Below are 17,606 nucleotides of genomic sequence, written 5' to 3' on the forward strand. Positions count from 1 at the left end.
AGAAAGACAGTTATCAGAGGATCAGGACTTAATCCTGGGTTCTGACCAGTTTGTGTCGATTGATGGATGAGGGAAGCGTGGGGAAGACAAGATACTTGTTCATGGTGGTTTTCGGAAATTAATTGTGAAGGCTTGGTCTTTTGGGTGATCCGGGGCAGGGCTCTATCGTTCAGGGCACAGACATTTCAATGGAGTGGGCAGAGGTATGTTTTAAATGTTGGACTGCAGGACCCGACAGTGATCAGATTCTGCGTGCAACCAGAGTCAAAGTGCTTTGAGGCCGGGTGTTGCCGTTAAAAATGAGAGTAGCTGGGAGCATGAGTTGAGGAGAGGTACCTGTTCTGAGATGGTCTACCAGCCTTTCTGCATGTTCTGGCAAACCTTCTCTCCTTGCCCCAATGGGACAGGAGACTACAAAATGACCTAAGGATCCAAAGTAGAGGCGTTGGTTGGATCATATTTGCTGCTGCCGTTCCTCTGAAGACAGGCCGGTCTGACCAACCCATATTGGTTCTGGATCCAGAGTGGTGGGTCTGCGTCTTGGACGGACAGGGGGGCTGGTGGTTAGGCCTGTGCATGGCCTTTCGCCTGCTTCTGTCCCTCAGACAATTCAATGCGGATGCATTCAGGTTCACCCAAAGGAGCCAATTCATCCTTCAAGGATTCATTGAAGGCATGAGAAAAATGTGCTCTTAAGCACAAGAGCATTCCACCCTGATGCAGCAACAAGTGTTCTAAATTCAATGGAAAATTCAGAAACAGTTCTGACCTTGTATAATTTTCACAAGATTTCTTGACAGGGCAGTGTGATCAGAATCCTCACTGAACATCTGTTTGACTTCTTTAAAGGTGCAACCAACACTTGAAGGATTCCGGAATCAAGCCTAAGCCCATCTAAGGGCTTTGTGAGGAGTCCAAGGACAAATGAAAGCTTTGCATCATCATGAGGAAAGCAATGTTGTGAACAATTGAAGGCCAAGGTGCACTGTAAGAAAGCCCCCTGTAAGAAACAACCTACTGCTCCTGAGAATTTCTCTAGAATGGGTGAGCTAACAGCTTGGGAGGTGGAGGGACCTGGGAGACTGGTGGAGCAGTAGGGATCTCTGTTGGAGGAGGTGGATTAGATTGAAGACTATGTAGCAACTGAGTGAGCTGATCCAAACACTGGTCAGTGGTATCCTGTTGCTCACAGAGAACAGCATCATGAGTGGATTAGAGAACTCTGGTCAGATAGTACTCTCCTGAGTGAGTATCCTGGGTCAGCATGGCCAGAGCATTCAGTCATGGTTTTCAAAGCGTGTGTGCCTGACCCAAATGCACTCAGGAGGTACAGCATTAAGGGGTTTATTTACAAAGGGGGTGGATGGAGAGCTGTGGGGGGTCCAGGTTGTTTCTGGAGCCACAGGAATTTGCAAGGAAGAACAAGGCATAGGTCTCTGGACTTGGGAACAGGGAAAGCTGAGGCATCAAACTCTGGAACAAGGAACTTATGAGAAAACCAGTGAGATATAGAGCTCCTGGACTCAGGAACAAAATCAATAATGATCTTACTGACAATTCAGCAGGACACCTCATAGCAATGCATCCACATGACTGTAGCCTAGAACTCTGGTACCAAAAGGCTGGCAACAGGCTCATTTTAAGCTTGGCCTGACGAGACCTTGTGAGCCGCAGGTGTGCGCTGTACCCCAGCTGAAATCCATTCTCCTGCTCAATCAAGCTCACTGGTGAAGAACTGAGGTGAAAGGAGCTGCACAAAGACACATAACCTTGGATCCCAACAGGGCACTGCAGTATTGGCCCAAGAGCTAAAACATACTGGCCTTGGTTCTCAATTGAAGAACTAATAAATTACATTAGTAAGACCAAGAAATATTCAAACATTTTTATCTGTCACTCACAGAATTTTGGATGAAAAAAATGAATGCATTCACTCATATTTAATGTCAATGCTGTGGTAATTGTTTTGATTTGAATAAACCTTTCAGGTTTATGATAGGCGTTGTGATTTTTAAAGTGAGTTTCCTTGGCAGATAATACCACTCCTGTAAAGCTGTTATCAACATAAAATGTGTTTGCAACAGCTGAATTTAGTGTTACTTTTGAAAGTCAATGAAATGTATTGTAAAAGCAAAAAGTGTAATTTTTAAAAGCCCCCAAATCATCAGTTTCGCAAGAGCAAACAAATCCATATCAACAGCTGTTTCAGCTGTTTCAAACATGTTGCTATGTGAATTTAGAGGTTAGATCATGCCTAATTTCGTGAAAATGATGATGTCTCTCCAAACCAATCTAAGAGTTACTGCATGTTTTTAAAGTATTTTAAAGTTTGACAAAGTAAAATACATTTTTAAGACAACCCATAAGAAAACCAAAAGAAAAATGTTTGCAATTTTTAGACACAGGAAGCTTAACTTGGCTCAATATTAACATATGCATGTAGAAAGAAAGGATAGCATAAAGATGTAAAATTACTTAAAAATGCACTGGTTTAGTTGAAATACACACACTTTGTGTATACTGCCACAACATAGATTAGCCAGACACACTCAACCACCCACACATAACCACTCTGGGCAAACGTGCCAGCAGCAACTAGTACACAACTTACCATGATGCAACGTCTTGTCTTGAATACCATAAATTCTCACACAGGTAATAACTTAGAACTCAAGTATGTCAGTACCTGGTGACTAAAATAATGTTGGAGATGTAGATCGACATCATTCTGACTACTTTCACACAGTCAATACAAAACAATGTAAGTAGCTTTAAGTATCTGAGTTCTGAATTTGATTCAGGGGAACAAATCTATCTTGTCGTGTCTGTTTGTGGATTTCTTGCGTGATTCTCTCTTTGATATTTGTTCATCTTTACATCTACAAAGAAAACAGGTCACATCACTCGAACAAATACTGATCCTTGCACATACAGGCTTACCACATTAATATTAACAGGCTGCTTACTGGTGAATGCTATCTGTCCACCCTTAATCACCCCTAAGATGTACATGCATAGGCCAAATCTGGATTTGGATGTTAAATGTTTGGTGCACCAAGGGAGTCTTTAGAATAAAATAAAGATAGGCTATTTGACATTAATGGTATCGATACAGACAGTAAGTGTCTTTCGCTATTTATGCAAGCAATCTTATCGCGACATTGCAACACAATAACCTCACTATTCTGACTCTTCTCTTCAATGTCTGTGGCATAAAGTTAAACAAATACACACAAAGTCAAAATTAGACAAGTCAGTCTAATAGCTTATTTAGAGGCTTGAATCAATGCCACAAAAATGGGCAATTGGGACACTTTTGGCTGTGGAATACACATTTTTATAAACAATATTTATCATCAGCTGGCAATGTAAGAGTTGGTTTTAGGGGAATTATTAAACAAGTAATAGAATAAGAAGTCATGAAGTTTGAAAAACTATTTATTTCATTTATTTTTACTGTATCGGGGTGAAATAATATGTTTCATAGTCTCATCAATAAAGTAACCAAATGGAAACAGGAGAAAATGACAAGGAATGCAGTAAATGAGTAACAGCGTGTCATCCATTTTATGGTTCTAATTATATATGTATGTTGGGGTATTTGTCTTGTCCTCATTTCAGCAAGTTAAAGATAACTTATGTTTTGTTATATGGTATTTAGTTTCAAACCTGTCTGTTGGCCAGGATTGTCTTAGTAGCACACCACAAAAAATATATCTGTTGAATTTACTGAATGTTCAGTTTTTCCTGATGAACTCTCGCTTCAACAACTGAAAACTAAATGATATTTAAGGGGTTTGATGTCCCCTAAATTGTGAGCCTGTAAGCCCAAGAGTAAGCGAATACCTGCGCAACGCCAAGTTATGCGCCCCCCTCCCCCCGCGTTCCACACACACACACACACACACACACACACACACACACACACACACACACACACACACACACACACTCTCTCTCTCTCTCTCTCTCTCTCTCTGGGCGGATCTTCTGTTATCCACTCCTATCTCGCAATACAGTACTTGTCTGACTCTGCACGTGGAGACCGCTTTAGTGCTGCTTCGGATGTCCGGGTGCGCTTAGACGACTTTTACTCTGATATGCCGCGATCCCAACGCTGTCCGCTTTGGCAATTTTTATTACTTTTTTCCCAGAGCTTTCGTACGGAAGTGTTTTATAACTCAACATAATCGCTTAGAATGACTCTTGTTTAACTTCGGTCATTGTTCACCCCCACCTCTCTTTTTATCCCCTTTCCCTCGCTCCTGCAAGTTCAGCCCTTGTACATAAGTATGGTAGATAAAGGTCCTTTGCTGACTTCTGCCATTATTTTTTATTTGTCCATTGGTGCAGCAATTTTTCAAGTCTTGGAGGAACCAAATTGGAAGCAGGCCGCAAACCAGTATAAAACCAAGAAGAACAAAATACTCCAGGAATATCCATGTCTGACTTCACATGATTTGGACAGAATATTAGAGGTATGGTCATACGATTTTGGAACTCTCCAACAGTTTTTTTTATCAGAATATAATTGAAATCTTAATTGCTTCACGACTAACGCAAGTCACATGAGGTCGATTTCAAAGTGTTTAAATATTGCATGCAGTTTCTGTGACACATGAGGGCTTAATGAGGCTCAGCTGGTATAACTAAACTCCTGTGGAATGAGTTGGTGCCAGTTAATCGTCGTGTTTTAACACAACCACTACAGCAACAAAGGTTAACAGCTTTAGGCTTCTGAACAAACAACACAAGGAATTTGTCATTATCAGTGCAAAAGCCCTCATGGTCATGGTCTTAGACTTTAATTTTAGGGGTCATTGTGTCAATTCAAGATACTGAATTGTATTCTTGGCAGATTGCTCTAGATTCTTGTTCGGATATGATAATCTGTGTCTTCAGCAACAATTACCCTTGCCTGTGTGGAGTTACAATGTATAATCCTTTAACACTAAACATTTAATCTTTATGGTGTTCCTCTGCCAATTTTTGCATCAAAAAATGAATTACTTGACAATTTTTTTTAAACTGTTAACACAAAATGCAACATGTGTGATATCAAGTTTTTTCGATGTATGATCACTTCCTTTAAAATAAGGTGTTGTTGTGGCCTTGTAGTTTTATTCATTTAATATGTTTTATTTCTATAAGACAGTATTATGGTTTAGTTTTATTTGCTGAGGTCTGCTTCATTGGAAAATGTGTCAGAAAATAGATATGATTTATGCTTGAGCATGTTTACACACCATTCCTTTCAAAGGAATATTTTCTCAAGTGATTAATCCCTATAAAGGAAAGACTTATGTTCATGGGAGATTATTTCTCTATTACTTATCCCATATTGCATATGCAAGCCAGACTAGAAACATGTCTCAAGGTGTGCCCCCCTTTTGGGCCCACATCCGTATAAGGCAGATTTATTATCACCTCATCCCCATGGCCCTCTTTCTTGTACTTCTTTCTGTGTGGGTTAATGAAAGGCATACTCACATGATGCTTTACCCTTTTATAACTGTCACAGCTGAACCTCCCTATAAGACAAAATCTGAATTGGGATGATTATGATAGAGCAGTATTTGGAAATTACCTTTGGGCTGTCACTTCTGAGCAACTGCTGAATGAACAATGAATTTGTTGCACAGTTAAGTTAACCCTTCTCATAGAAATCAAAACTCTGTAAATCCGGTTTTGCATTTATAGTGTTTGTATGACATAAATTTCCCTTTCTCTGTGTCGCCACTGTGTGGATTTAATCTTTATATATTTTTTTTGTTTATTTCTTTTGTTCTTTTACTCTGTACATGTTTGCCAAACCACCTGTTGCAAAGACTTTTGGAGTTAGACGAAACAAAACATGTTATGGCCTGTTTTCTAATACTTAATCAGTCTTGATTTATTTGGATGTATAGGTTCAGTTTGTTTTTCATTGTGGGAACTATCCTTGGCTTGTTTAAAGCAAACTTCACAAGAGAAGGCAACACTCTTGTAAAACTTGGTCTTTTCATTTATTAACAAGGGGTTTACTATTAACTTTTTGGTCCCTTGATGTGGCCACACTGTAAAGATTGCATTTTTATGGCTTATCAATGTTGGCTGTTGTCTAGCTGTTTATAAATGTGTTTTTGTTTGTCATAGTGGGTGTGTGTGTGTGAAAAGCATCTCTCCCCCAAGAGTAATTATCTGTTTAAAGATTCTTATAATGTATAGGTAGCATGTTCTCACAATAGCTGCTGTGTTTTAACATTTTACATTCAGTCTCAATATTAACTCAAATTTCTAAAATAAAATGTAAATTTTTTTTTTCCAAATCAAACATTTTCTGTGTCTAAGTTACTATCAATAGCATTATAAATGACCTGGTAGGCAATCATACAATTCATGACATGAAGTAGTTTGAAGTGTGTATATACATCAGTGGTGTGCTTCTAATTGAATGAATGCTGAGAGAAGTAGTCAGTTTAAGTAACAAATTGACCACATTTGTGTTCCAAATTTCTGTTAAAGAAAAATGGCATTTAACATTTGAAAATAACTATTACAGCATCCTTTTGTGACTTATCTGTAAGATGTGATGCCGATATCTTGTTTAGTCTGTGCTGGATTGCTTTGAACATGTGGCCTTTGGACTTTATTGGTAATACTGGAATTTTTAGACTTCACTGTCTTGCATGACTGTGAAAGTTGCTTGGTTATTCCTGTTGCACATGACTGAAAAATCACATTTGCAGATATGTTTGTCAATACACTGTGGTCAAGATTCTTAAGTGAAATGTGGCTTCCATTCAGGCCAAACAGGCAAAGATGAATGAAGTAGCACACTGTCTGCGCAAGCTTACTTTGTCATGTGCTTAGGGTGCTGTCAATACCCCATGGTTTGAAATAGCATGACTGTCGCTAAATGGGTTATAGATTTCAGTGTCATGAGTACAGTGCAGGCAACTGATTTAAAATTAATAAAATACCCTTCTGGTGTAATTTTCAACCGCGATGCATGAATCCATGCCTACTTTTTTGAGTCATTTTGTATTCATGATTTATCTCAATAAAACTATATTGCAATCGATTCCCTTAAGTAGTTTAAACACACAGTGGTTCTGTCACTGGAGATTTTTTTTGTAAGAGCCAAGTCCAAATGCACCAGATTTACCTTCAGACACATAGTGGCAATGAATCGCTGACCGTCACCAAACCTTAACGGTAACATTTCTCCTCAAGACAAGCACGAGCTGTGAGTCTCCAACCTTGGCTCTACAGGACTGCAGTAACACTTTTTTTCTATTCATCTCACAGTAGTTGTACAGTTGTAACTAATTGAATCCCTTGGGTTTAAGCTATTCTCTAATAGCTGCTTGTTCCATCAAAGATATGTTTTATTTAATTGTGCTATAAGTTGATTTAAAAATATATCCGTATAATGAGATTTAGCTACAGGACTTTGATTATAAATCTGTCATAGGAAATGATCCAATTGGTCCTTTGTGTAGTAATGACTGCAAAGCACAAGCCATTTAAAGACCACCCTCCCATGGCTTCATCAGTACATGATCCACTGGCTAGCCTATTTCAGTACAGTAGTGATCAGTATAACCAACAAAGATTCATTATTAGACTTTGTAACTGCAGAATAAGCTTTGTCCATTATTAATGATTACAATGTTTACCTATAATCAATGTAACGTTATTCAGCACTTTCAGAAATGTATGCATGTTATACTGTCTCTGAAAGTAGTCATCTGAGCTCCATGTGTGGTGTTGGAAGAATTGTAAGATTTTAGTTTTTTGTTTTTTATCTTGAAACCTCATCTCATGTCAAACCCTACAACTTTGACATGATGCTGAGTAAACATTTTGTCTTATTAACATCAGTTAAGCCATAACTGACTCGTGCTTTGGAATAAATTGCACAATCCACTTACCCCAAGGTTTTGCCCTCTTTTGCAAAGTTTTTACACCTCTCGTCTGTGCTGAATATTTGAGCTGCATAGAAAGTTAAACCTCAGTATTCTTTGCCAGTTTTCCTTTTTTTTTTCCTATGCATCTCTTTCAGAAATCTTTATATGCAACGGAAAAGTTTTGGACTATGGTCAATTCAACATTTCCCTTTCGCAGCTGTTTACTGTGTGTCTTGGCTGTTTTGTGCCGTTATATTGAAAGTGGAAAAATACCGAAGATCTGAGTTGTATTCCAGACGCCAGCTGTCCTGATAACAGCTGGAGCTTGTCATTGTGGTTTTTACTGTTCTTTGGTTATCAGTGGCAGTGACAGACTACTACGCCTGCAGTTTGGCAATAATTTACTTTGACTAATGCAAAAGAATCCTTTTGCTGTAGACTGTGAAGTTGCATTTGGTCATGTGATATGGTTTGGTTACATTTTTACGGCTTCATGACAAAAGCTGAAACATGAGTTGAAGTCAGCATGTCTCTGTGCTAAACTTTTCACAACTTTCTCTTCATCATGAATGTAGAGCTTGTGAAGAAAATGTTCCCATACCTCAATACCACATGTCTATTTCAGTATAACCATATTGCTTGGTTAGTTAATAAAGTTAGACCTGAAAGAACGTTACTGCCCACGAAGTGGAAAATTTTCTTTGGCTGACTATAACAGTCATAGATCAAAAGCAAAATAAATAAATAAACAGTACCAACAAAAAAGATGAATAAAACAAAATAAGTAGTTAAATGCACAAAAATCTTCCTGCCATAGAAGAGAAAAGTTGATTTTCAAACACAAAACTATTGTACAGGAGACATGAGCTACTGAATGTATGTAGGATTGGTATGGTGGTGGTGATTTTAAGTGAATACTGGACAGTTTGTCAAATGTGGATTGGATTCAGTCTCAGTTTGTTTTTTTTTAATCTATTTAGTTTCTACTGGTCACTGACATTTTGGCCAATGACAAGTCAACCACAAAAATCCCCAGCTTGTCATATTTCCAAATCATTTATCAATAATAAACAAACTTTAGGTCATACTTCATTGGGTGACCCTGCCCATTTTATGCGGGTCACAACCAAGTAAAAGGTTTTAGGAGATTTCTCAAGAGTAGGTTATTTGAATAGTTCCTGTTATGCTTGTAATTTCTCTAACATGTGGATGTAGATGTGTAGAAGTCTCATCAATTTACATTGACATAGCCTGTAATGTTGGCTGTAGCACTGGAAACGTACAGAACATGATTTTCTTAAGCCCCTTCCCAATGAGGAGTAAAGCTGTCTTCTGATTTTATCCAGTTGCGAAAGTAACCTGAATTCTCTATGCAGACTACTTTAGTATACCTCCTTGACTTCTACTAAATGTTCAGGTCCATGTTTTTATCCATTCCATGTAATGCTTCTCTGCTTTTAATGGATATAAATTGATCGGAGTTCCTTTTGATAAGCCATAGGCCTGAAAATGGCCAGCGGCAGGGTTGCTCCATGTGTTACCTATAAATTACGGATGGATGTAAGTGTGAAACATTTGACTTTTTTTTTTGTCTTGATTTTCCGCTCATGGTTAAAGCCAAGCACTGTCATCTCAAAGCTCAGTGTAGGAGCAGTTGTGTTTCAACAGACAAAATATCATCCCTTTTCACTTTTAATTATGGGGAAAATGCTCACAGACCAGTCATTATTTAGAATCTAAGCATCTTCCAGTAGTGTAGGGGTTGGGTGTATTTTGCTTCCTTTAACATGTTTATTTGTTTAAGCACATTTTTAGGAAGAGGGTCTTGGTGTGGGTAATGGTTTGTCCCAGCATGCACTATTGAGTATTAGTAGATATCTCAAAGAGGGAACTCAGTCTCTTTTGTGTCTCTTTAAACAATCATGTGGTTGGTAGTGACAGATTTTAAATGTCCTTGAAAAATAATTGTGTTTATCAAAAAATAAATCCAGCTGGCTGACTGAAATGTGACAACTTATTTGAAACCTTATATCTTAAACTGTCTAGATTAACATATTCTGGGCTATGTTGGATCTGAAATTATAAAGGCACAAAAATTACCATAACCACCTGTTTTAATCCAAGCATTCTCACATTATCATGAAATGCCTCTTTAAGGGTGTAGTACTAGCTTTCATGTTTTCCCGCAAAAGCAAGCAGTGGTCGCTAGAACTGTTTTGCCCAGGGGTTAACATCAATTCTCTTGGTTGCCTTAGTGTCTTTTTCAGCTCACCAGTAGCAGTAGAGATACCATCATAGTATCAGGAAGGATGTGGTGGAAGAAATTAAATTTACACACAACTTCCTGTGTGCATTTTTACAAGTTGAAGATTTTTAGTTTGTCACATTTTTAACTTGTAAAAAAGTATGGGACCACTTTTAATAAAATTACTTAATGCGTTGCTCTTTTGCTTTTGTTTTTTCCCCTTAAAGCTCTCCTTCAGCTTTTACTGACTCGAAATCTCTGTCCCTAGGTGGTCTCTGATGCTGCAGGCCAGGGGGTCACGATAACTGGAAACAAGACCTTCAACAACTGGAACTGGCCAAATGCTGTTATCTTTGCTGCTACTGTTATCACTACTATTGGTAAGGATGTTTGGATATCTAACACTGACAGATCAGGTTCTGAAATCAGCAAAGTTTTTCTGAAGGTTTAAGGAAATTTGATTGCTTTAGGTTGGACCTGTGTGTTTCAGAAAAATTCTGTAAGATACTTTTCTAATGATCATACTACTCAGGATTTCATAGTTTTATGTTAAGTTTGTTTTTGTATTCTAATCAAATAATTTTAATTTTCAAAGGATATGGGAACATTGCTCCCAAAACATCTGCTGGCCGAGTATTTTGCATCTTCTATGGGCTATTTGGTGTACCACTGTGTCTCACCTGGATCAGTGAACTGGGAAAATTCTTTGGTGGCAGAGCCAAGCACCTGGGACAATATTTATCAAAGAAAGGCTTTTCACTGGTAATCACCACCACCACCCCTCTCAGTTTGTCAGGGGACTTCATACCTCCATAAATCCCTAATGTGTGTGTCTGTGTGTCTTTTTTTCAGAGAAGGGCTCAATTTACCTGCACTGCAATTTTTCTTCTCTGGGGTGTGCTGGTCCATTTAGTTCTTCCGCCTTTGGTGTTTATGTCACAGGAGGGTTGGACATATATTGAGGGCCTCTATTTTTCATTTGTCACCTTGACTACAATTGGTTTTGGTGACTTGGTAGCAGGTAAGTGCAGAAATAGTTAATTTAGTAAATTTATTTGGTGAAAAACAGAAGTAATAAATTGTGCACAGAAACTGAATATTAATAAGCTTTTCAATTGAACTGATTGAGCCAATACATGATAACCAAATGACTGACCTAGTTTAAAAATGTGCTTGTCTTCTTAGGTGTGGAACCAAATAAAGACTACCCAACTCTTTACCGTTATTTTGTGGAAGTGTGGATTTACCTGGGATTGGCCTGGCTGTCTTTGTTTTTCAACTGGAAAGTTCGAATGGTGATAGAGGCTCACAAAGCCCTAAAGAAACGTCGCAAGCTGCGCAAACTTTCTCTTGATGAGCTCCGTCACTACAAAGAGTCTCACAAGGCGGCCCTCCGACTGCCCCCTACTCCTAATGATGTCAACATATTCGGCTTCCTGTCCAAGAAGCAGGAAGGTTATAATGACTTGATCAAGCAGATTGGCTCTAAAAATGGTGGCACAAACAATGGTTACACTGGAAATGCCATCAGGAAATCCAAAGATATGAGCCGCTCCAAGAGTTGCAATGATGCCCCTGTTTTTAATGGCCACACCATCCTCAGTCTGGACCGTTCACCACGGCACAAGAGACGCTATAGCTTCAGTGACCGTGTCACTGTTGCATTTTCAAAGTCCAAGAGCTACCTCAGGGGTACAGACAACGGTTTGCTGTTAACAGAGGACCAGATAGAGGGTGATGCAGAACTTGAACATGACCAGATGTATGAGAACCAGCTTGACAAGGATGTCGATTTAGAGAATGGAGGGCCAGGAGATTGTGGGAGAGGATGTCGAAGGGTGTGGGATTCTAAAGAGTACCACCACCACCACCTCATGTTCCAAAATGCGAATATTTCTTTCATAGATGAGGAAAATTTTCTAAGCAATAACTTTGAGGAGGATGATGATTCCAAAGCAAAACTTTCCATAACTACATGTGATGAAAACATCGAAACAAACTCTGAGGAGCAGAGCTCTGAATCTGATGGCTCTGTGTTCACTAGTGATGAATCCGAACACAGTCACTCCTATGAGAAGCTTGTAGAGGAATATGCCAAGGAAGAAAATACTGAGTCTTAAAATTCACATCACTAATTGAAAGAGTTGGGCTCCTTGTTAAAATCGATATGCATTGATTTTAACATGTTGTAAACATAATAGATGGTAGAACATATTCTCCCAAGATTTACTCATGTTTCATAAACACCTAAAGAAAGTCGAGTATTGTAATATATTCAGGCTTTAGCTATTTTCTTCAAAAGATTTATTTTCTGCTCAAAGACTGAAAAGAAATGAAATGCAGAAATCAATTTGATTTCACAAGACCTTTACAATGCATATTCACCATATTGGTGTTTTTAAAATATTTTTAAGATTGAGGTCTTTATTCAGTGGCTGCATTGGTTTATGCATCTCCCATTGCACAAATGCATTGCAAAAGGACACCTCAAGTCCATTTATGCAGAAGTCTTAAAACCTGAGCCAATGTAATGTTCTGAAAGGGGGAGTGGAAATGTCCTTTTTTTTTCTCTCCAGGTATTTAGCTTGTCTATTTTTAAGTTCCTGTTAATTGTATGTGTCTGCAATTGTTGCTATGACAAATCAATAGAAATGTGCCTGCATCTGTAAAGTCATCAATGATGCAGTGGCAGCCTTTTAGACATGCAACCAATTAAAGGTAGAATATGGTAAATCGTAATGTTGCAAACATTCATTTTTTTAGATATTCAGCCATGAGACTGCCATTTGTAAGATTCTGTTTTTTCTTATTTTATGAACATAGAACATTGTAAATTATTCTTTCATATTGCCCCTCATAAAAAAAAACAAAAAACTTGATTCTTTCTCTGCTGTCAGCATTTCATGTCTTTTTGTGACAATTAACTGTGTCAGCACACAATGGAGAGAAACCTTCGCTGCAATAATGTTCATACATTTTGACTCTTCAGCATTCTTTCACTGTATTATATTTGCCATGTAAATATTGGCTGAAAGCCATCAGCAGCCGCAAACAGCACAACTAAGGACATGGCCTTGCTACTAGTGTTTGCTTCCAGGGGCTCACACTACCATGAATGACTGACATAAAGCATATATTACTCTTAGCTGACTGCCATGCAATAGATCAGTGCTCACTTAGTGCGTGTGTGCGTGCGTGATGCAGTTTAACAAACTGTTCAGTGGAAGAGCCAAATATTTTTGTCCATTGCTTTTCAATTTGATTCTCACAAGTTTTACTACCCAGCCACTGCCTTTTGCATAGTCCAAACCCCCAACAATTTTGGGGTTTTGTTTTTTTTTTTCAATTTTAAATTGTAAATGTGGTCACGCAGGACAGTTTACTGTTGAAACCTAAGAGTTCAAACCACATTCACCTATCCGCTGCAAAGGACTTTAAAAAAGTCCAGCATTTATGAATGTATTTAGTGGTGGCTCTTAATACATAGAATAAAAAGACACTTTTATATCTACCCTGACTTTTGCAGTCTTTTGTGGTGAAAATGTAGGGATTCTAATGCAGCCTTGGTGCCTTTTAGGACTGAATTTAACCTTTCACCCCACCTAAACTCCATCTGTCCTCAGTTTTTCCACATTAACATTTGTTTCCTACAACCCAAATGTTAACTATCAAAATAACCCGTTAAGCTTATATACATTATTTAACAGCAGAAATGGGGGTAAAATGGGTATTGAAATATAAATCCTTATCCACTTTGCTCTTGACACTAAATCATCTGACATGAATATTAAAAAGTCCATTGTCATTTTTAATAAACTTTAAAATGGAAACTTTGAAAAGTAATGTCTAAAATATGCATGTTAATTTTTTTTCATAGTCACACCTGTGACTGCTATTCGCACAGAGAAAGGTCATTTTGTCAGGTATAAACTACTCGTAAAATTGTAGCTCTGAAAATCCAACTCGTCACGAATAGCATGTAAACAAGGAGGTTTAATAGTGCTACAGATTTATTTGTCTACAGTTTGTTCAATTAAAGTTTGGACAAGTGATGGATTTCCTGTTGCCTGATTTTTAATAATTTCATCTGTGGAAAAGAAAACTTTGTATGAGCATAGCATTTATTATATGGCAAATACTTTCAAGCTATGGTTTACTGTATCCATTTTTGCTGATATCACCTTTCTAGTCTACTTGTAGCAGAAATCTATTTAATTGCTATTCTTGAGTTAATGTTTAATCTGAACGCATATAGTTTCGGAACATTTACACTCCTGATGAAAGCAAGGACAACTGCAGCAAACGCTTAGTGTGAGAATGTGCTGAGGCTGGTGGAAAAGTGACTGTCTCCTATTACTGTTTGATTCCATGTTCTAAAAAACTTTTTCTAAACCCAAGATTGATCCAATATACATGAATGGTAAAAATGAAAGAAAAAAAAAACAATGTTCCACTGTATAAAATTAGTTACATTTTAGGAGAACATTGTATGCTCTCATGTACCTTTTCCAAATGTTAGAATTAAGTTTTGGAACATGACATAGTTTAACGCTATGTTAGCAACCATTTTGGAGGAGGACTAAATGTCTGTTGAGATTTAAAATCAGCACACATTCAAGATATATCTCCTTTTGTTCACAGAAAACCTATTGATAAATTATGGAATCTCGTACCAAATCAAAAGATGTATCAAGCAGAAACAAACTGCTTTTACGTTCTTTATGAACACCTAAACATTCCTTTAAGTCCTAGAAAAGCATATTGTATTTGCCAAGAAAGGATTGGCTTATGCCCTTTGGATTCATTTTACTGTCTTAAAGCTTAAAGCTCAACTCATAAAGTTGTTAAATAGAACAAGAGTTCTCTCATTTCAAACTTCAAACACTCATCTGGGCATGCGTATTGCAACATTAAATATTACATATCTGTGAAAGGAGGTCATGTGCAAAAGTGTGACTATTTGCACAAAAATGTTCCAATTTCAAAGCAATTGTGATGCTCAGGGAAATTCACATAAGAATATATGTTTGATGGTTATCTGGTTTGATCTGTGCCGTTCCACAAATAGTTACACACTTTTGCTTATGAAAATTGGCAAACTCTTCATTAGCATTCATTCATTCACTATCTTTACAGTTTATCCTGTAATCAGGGTTGGGGGGTTGCTATCCTAGCTGTCATTCGGTGAGAAGCGGGGTTCACTCTGAAGTGGTTGCTAGTCGATCATGGGCCACATATAGAGACAGGCAACCATTCACCCTCAGTCACATCTCTGGGTAATTCAGGGTCTCCAATGAGCCTACGGCATGTTTTTGGACTTAATGGTACGTCTGTCTAGAACAGGAAACCAAGCAGTTTTGGGGTCCTCTATGCTTTTCAGGCCAAGGACCCCTAAACTGATGGACAAATGGTGCAGAGACCCCATACTATATACAGTGTATAAATTTGTGTTTTTCTGTAAACTGGGCCTTGTACCACACATAAACTTACTTTTTTATTGTGCATTTAATAATAGGCTATTCAAATGATACACCAGTTCATGTATTCGTCAGAGACATTTATAGATGTTATTATATGATAATATAATGATATATTATATATCACTTTGGTTGGATATGCTGGATTCATATTGATGTGTATTTAAAGACATTATGAGGAAACAAAATTGTGGAGAAAGAGGAGTTCTCAGAAACGCAATTAAATTTCAAATCAAATTCAAAGAGTCGCGTTGTCAGAAATGTAAAAATGATTTAAAAAAATAGTTTAAATAGTCATAATTCTTAAAAGCTTTATTAAATGGAATAAAGTCAGTATTTCGTTTTTTGTTGGGGAGTATGATGTGGGTATCTTTGTGCATTAATTGAGTATGTTTGAACAACCCTCAGCTATCACCTTGATATATATATATTTTTTTTTCCTTTTGAGATGTCATCCATTTTTTTCCATCATCTCTACCTCTTATCCTGTACTCAGGAATAAGTACCCAATGACAGCTGGGCTGGACTTGGTGAGAAGGCAAGGTACACCCTGGACTGGTCGCTAGTCAATCGCAGGACCACATTTGCTCACAGGGCCACATTCAGTCTTTCAGTCAAAGGTCTGGACAATTCATTCATAATCATCGTCTACCGCCTATCCTGCTCTTGGGGTCATGGGAATTCTGGAGCCTATCACAGCTTTCACTGGGAGGGAGGTGGTACAACCTGGACCAGATGCCAATCAATCACAAATAACCACTCACTCTCATTCACAAATCTGGGGAATTATTCAATTATTTTCCAATTAACCAAACCTTTTTGGATCGTGGGAGTTAACCAGAGAACCCGCGAGCATTGGGAGAACAAGCAAACTCTACATAGAAGGACCAGGGACCACTGACCTTCTTGCTGTCAACAACATTTCCATCTTGGGACAGAGTGATGCCGGTTTTCTTCTTTGTCAACAAAGGAAGAAGGGGAACCAGATGGAGAGTTGTTTCTTTAGACCCCCAATGCAACAACAGCTCAATATACTCTGTTCCAGGAATGGGAATTGTGACTGAGAAAGGCCCATGAAACTCTGTGACACAATTGTTTCCTGAGTTTCTGTGTCTGGCTTTCCGGAGCGGAAACTTTTGGAGACCCCCCTGACTTGAGTTTGTATATGTGTGTTGATATGTGCATACACTCAGCTTTTCGTTGATGTGAATATACACTAGATGTGTGGGATATGGAAGGATTTTCTGAAAATGCAGGAAGATAAAATATTGTCTTACATGAAGCCCCTCCATGGCGCAAAAGGGTTGGGGACTGCTGCCACAGTTGATGGTGCCAATATAAGAAACGACCTTAACAGAACGTATAATTTAGTTTTTATAGTACTTATAATGAGCCACGTTTTAATGTATATGCTATGACCGGCTTATACAGGTGAAGTTTTTTTACAAGGACATATATCACATCAGTAGAGTAAAAAGAAAAAAAAATAAACAAAATGTACTGTAATATAAGTTAAAAATCACCGTTGTCATTGTTTCGCTTTTCATTATTGTTCCTTTGCACTGTGCTAAACATTAACGAAGGCTTGGCCATTTAACGACGAACCACTGCAACACAGTAGGAACTCTTTGCAAGTACATACACTTACTACCATCTAAGGAACAACCGATGCAATTACATTTTGAAGCGAGCTGATTAATTTTGCTTTTCAGATTCGGTCGAGCAAAATCCCTCCTTCAGAACTGACTAAACGGGTTTATTACGGAGTTTTTAATTTTTCACACCGAAGACAGGACAACCGACAAAACCCTCCCGGACGCTAACCCATTCGAAAAACAAAATATTATGGTTACATTAATTTTACATGTAATATATGCATTCATTTAATATATGCATTTTAATAAGTAATTTTGACTTGATAATCATTTTATTTTAATGTGTCAAAAAAATCCGGGTTCACACGCACTTTCCATTTTGAAAAGATTGACTCAA

The 17,606-nt window shown here is 37.9% G+C and overlaps 1 protein-coding gene across 1 annotated transcript; it reads left to right on the top strand.

Moving 5' to 3' along the window:
• Nucleotides 1-4,074: 4,074 nt before the first annotated feature.
• Nucleotides 4,075-14,122, top strand: kcnk5a (potassium channel, subfamily K, member 5a). The gene is made up of 5 exons (XM_086146989.1): nucleotides 4,075-4,478; nucleotides 10,406-10,517; nucleotides 10,733-10,899; nucleotides 10,990-11,158; nucleotides 11,323-14,122. Exons 1-5 carry the CDS (start codon nucleotides 4,293-4,295, stop codon nucleotides 12,255-12,257), a joined length of 1,569 nt encoding a protein of 522 aa, XP_086003115.1. The 5' UTR covers nucleotides 4,075-4,292; the 3' UTR covers nucleotides 12,258-14,122.
• Nucleotides 14,123-17,606: the final 3,484 nt, after the last annotated feature.

Source organism: Fistularia commersonii, chromosome 1 (genome assembly GCF_037954325.1).
Source record: "Fistularia commersonii isolate RoL2024-O1a breed Wild chromosome 1, RoL_Fcom_v1.0, whole genome shotgun sequence".
NCBI classification, from domain to species: Eukaryota; Metazoa; Chordata; class Actinopteri; order Syngnathiformes; family Fistulariidae; genus Fistularia; species Fistularia commersonii.

Bases quoted from the DNA above. Each gene is read 5' to 3' on its own strand.
- kcnk5a (XM_086146989.1), top strand. From the start codon at position 4,293: ATGGTAGATAAAGGTCCTTTGCTGACTTCTGCCATTATTTTTTATTTG. The intron at 10,900-10,989 runs GTAATCACCACC...TCTTTTTTTCAG, and splicing joins CAAAGAAAGGCTTTTCACTG to AGAAGGGCTCAATTTACCTG. The intron at 11,159-11,322 runs GTAAGTGCAGAA...TTGTCTTCTTAG, and splicing joins TTTTGGTGACTTGGTAGCAG to GTGTGGAACCAAATAAAGAC.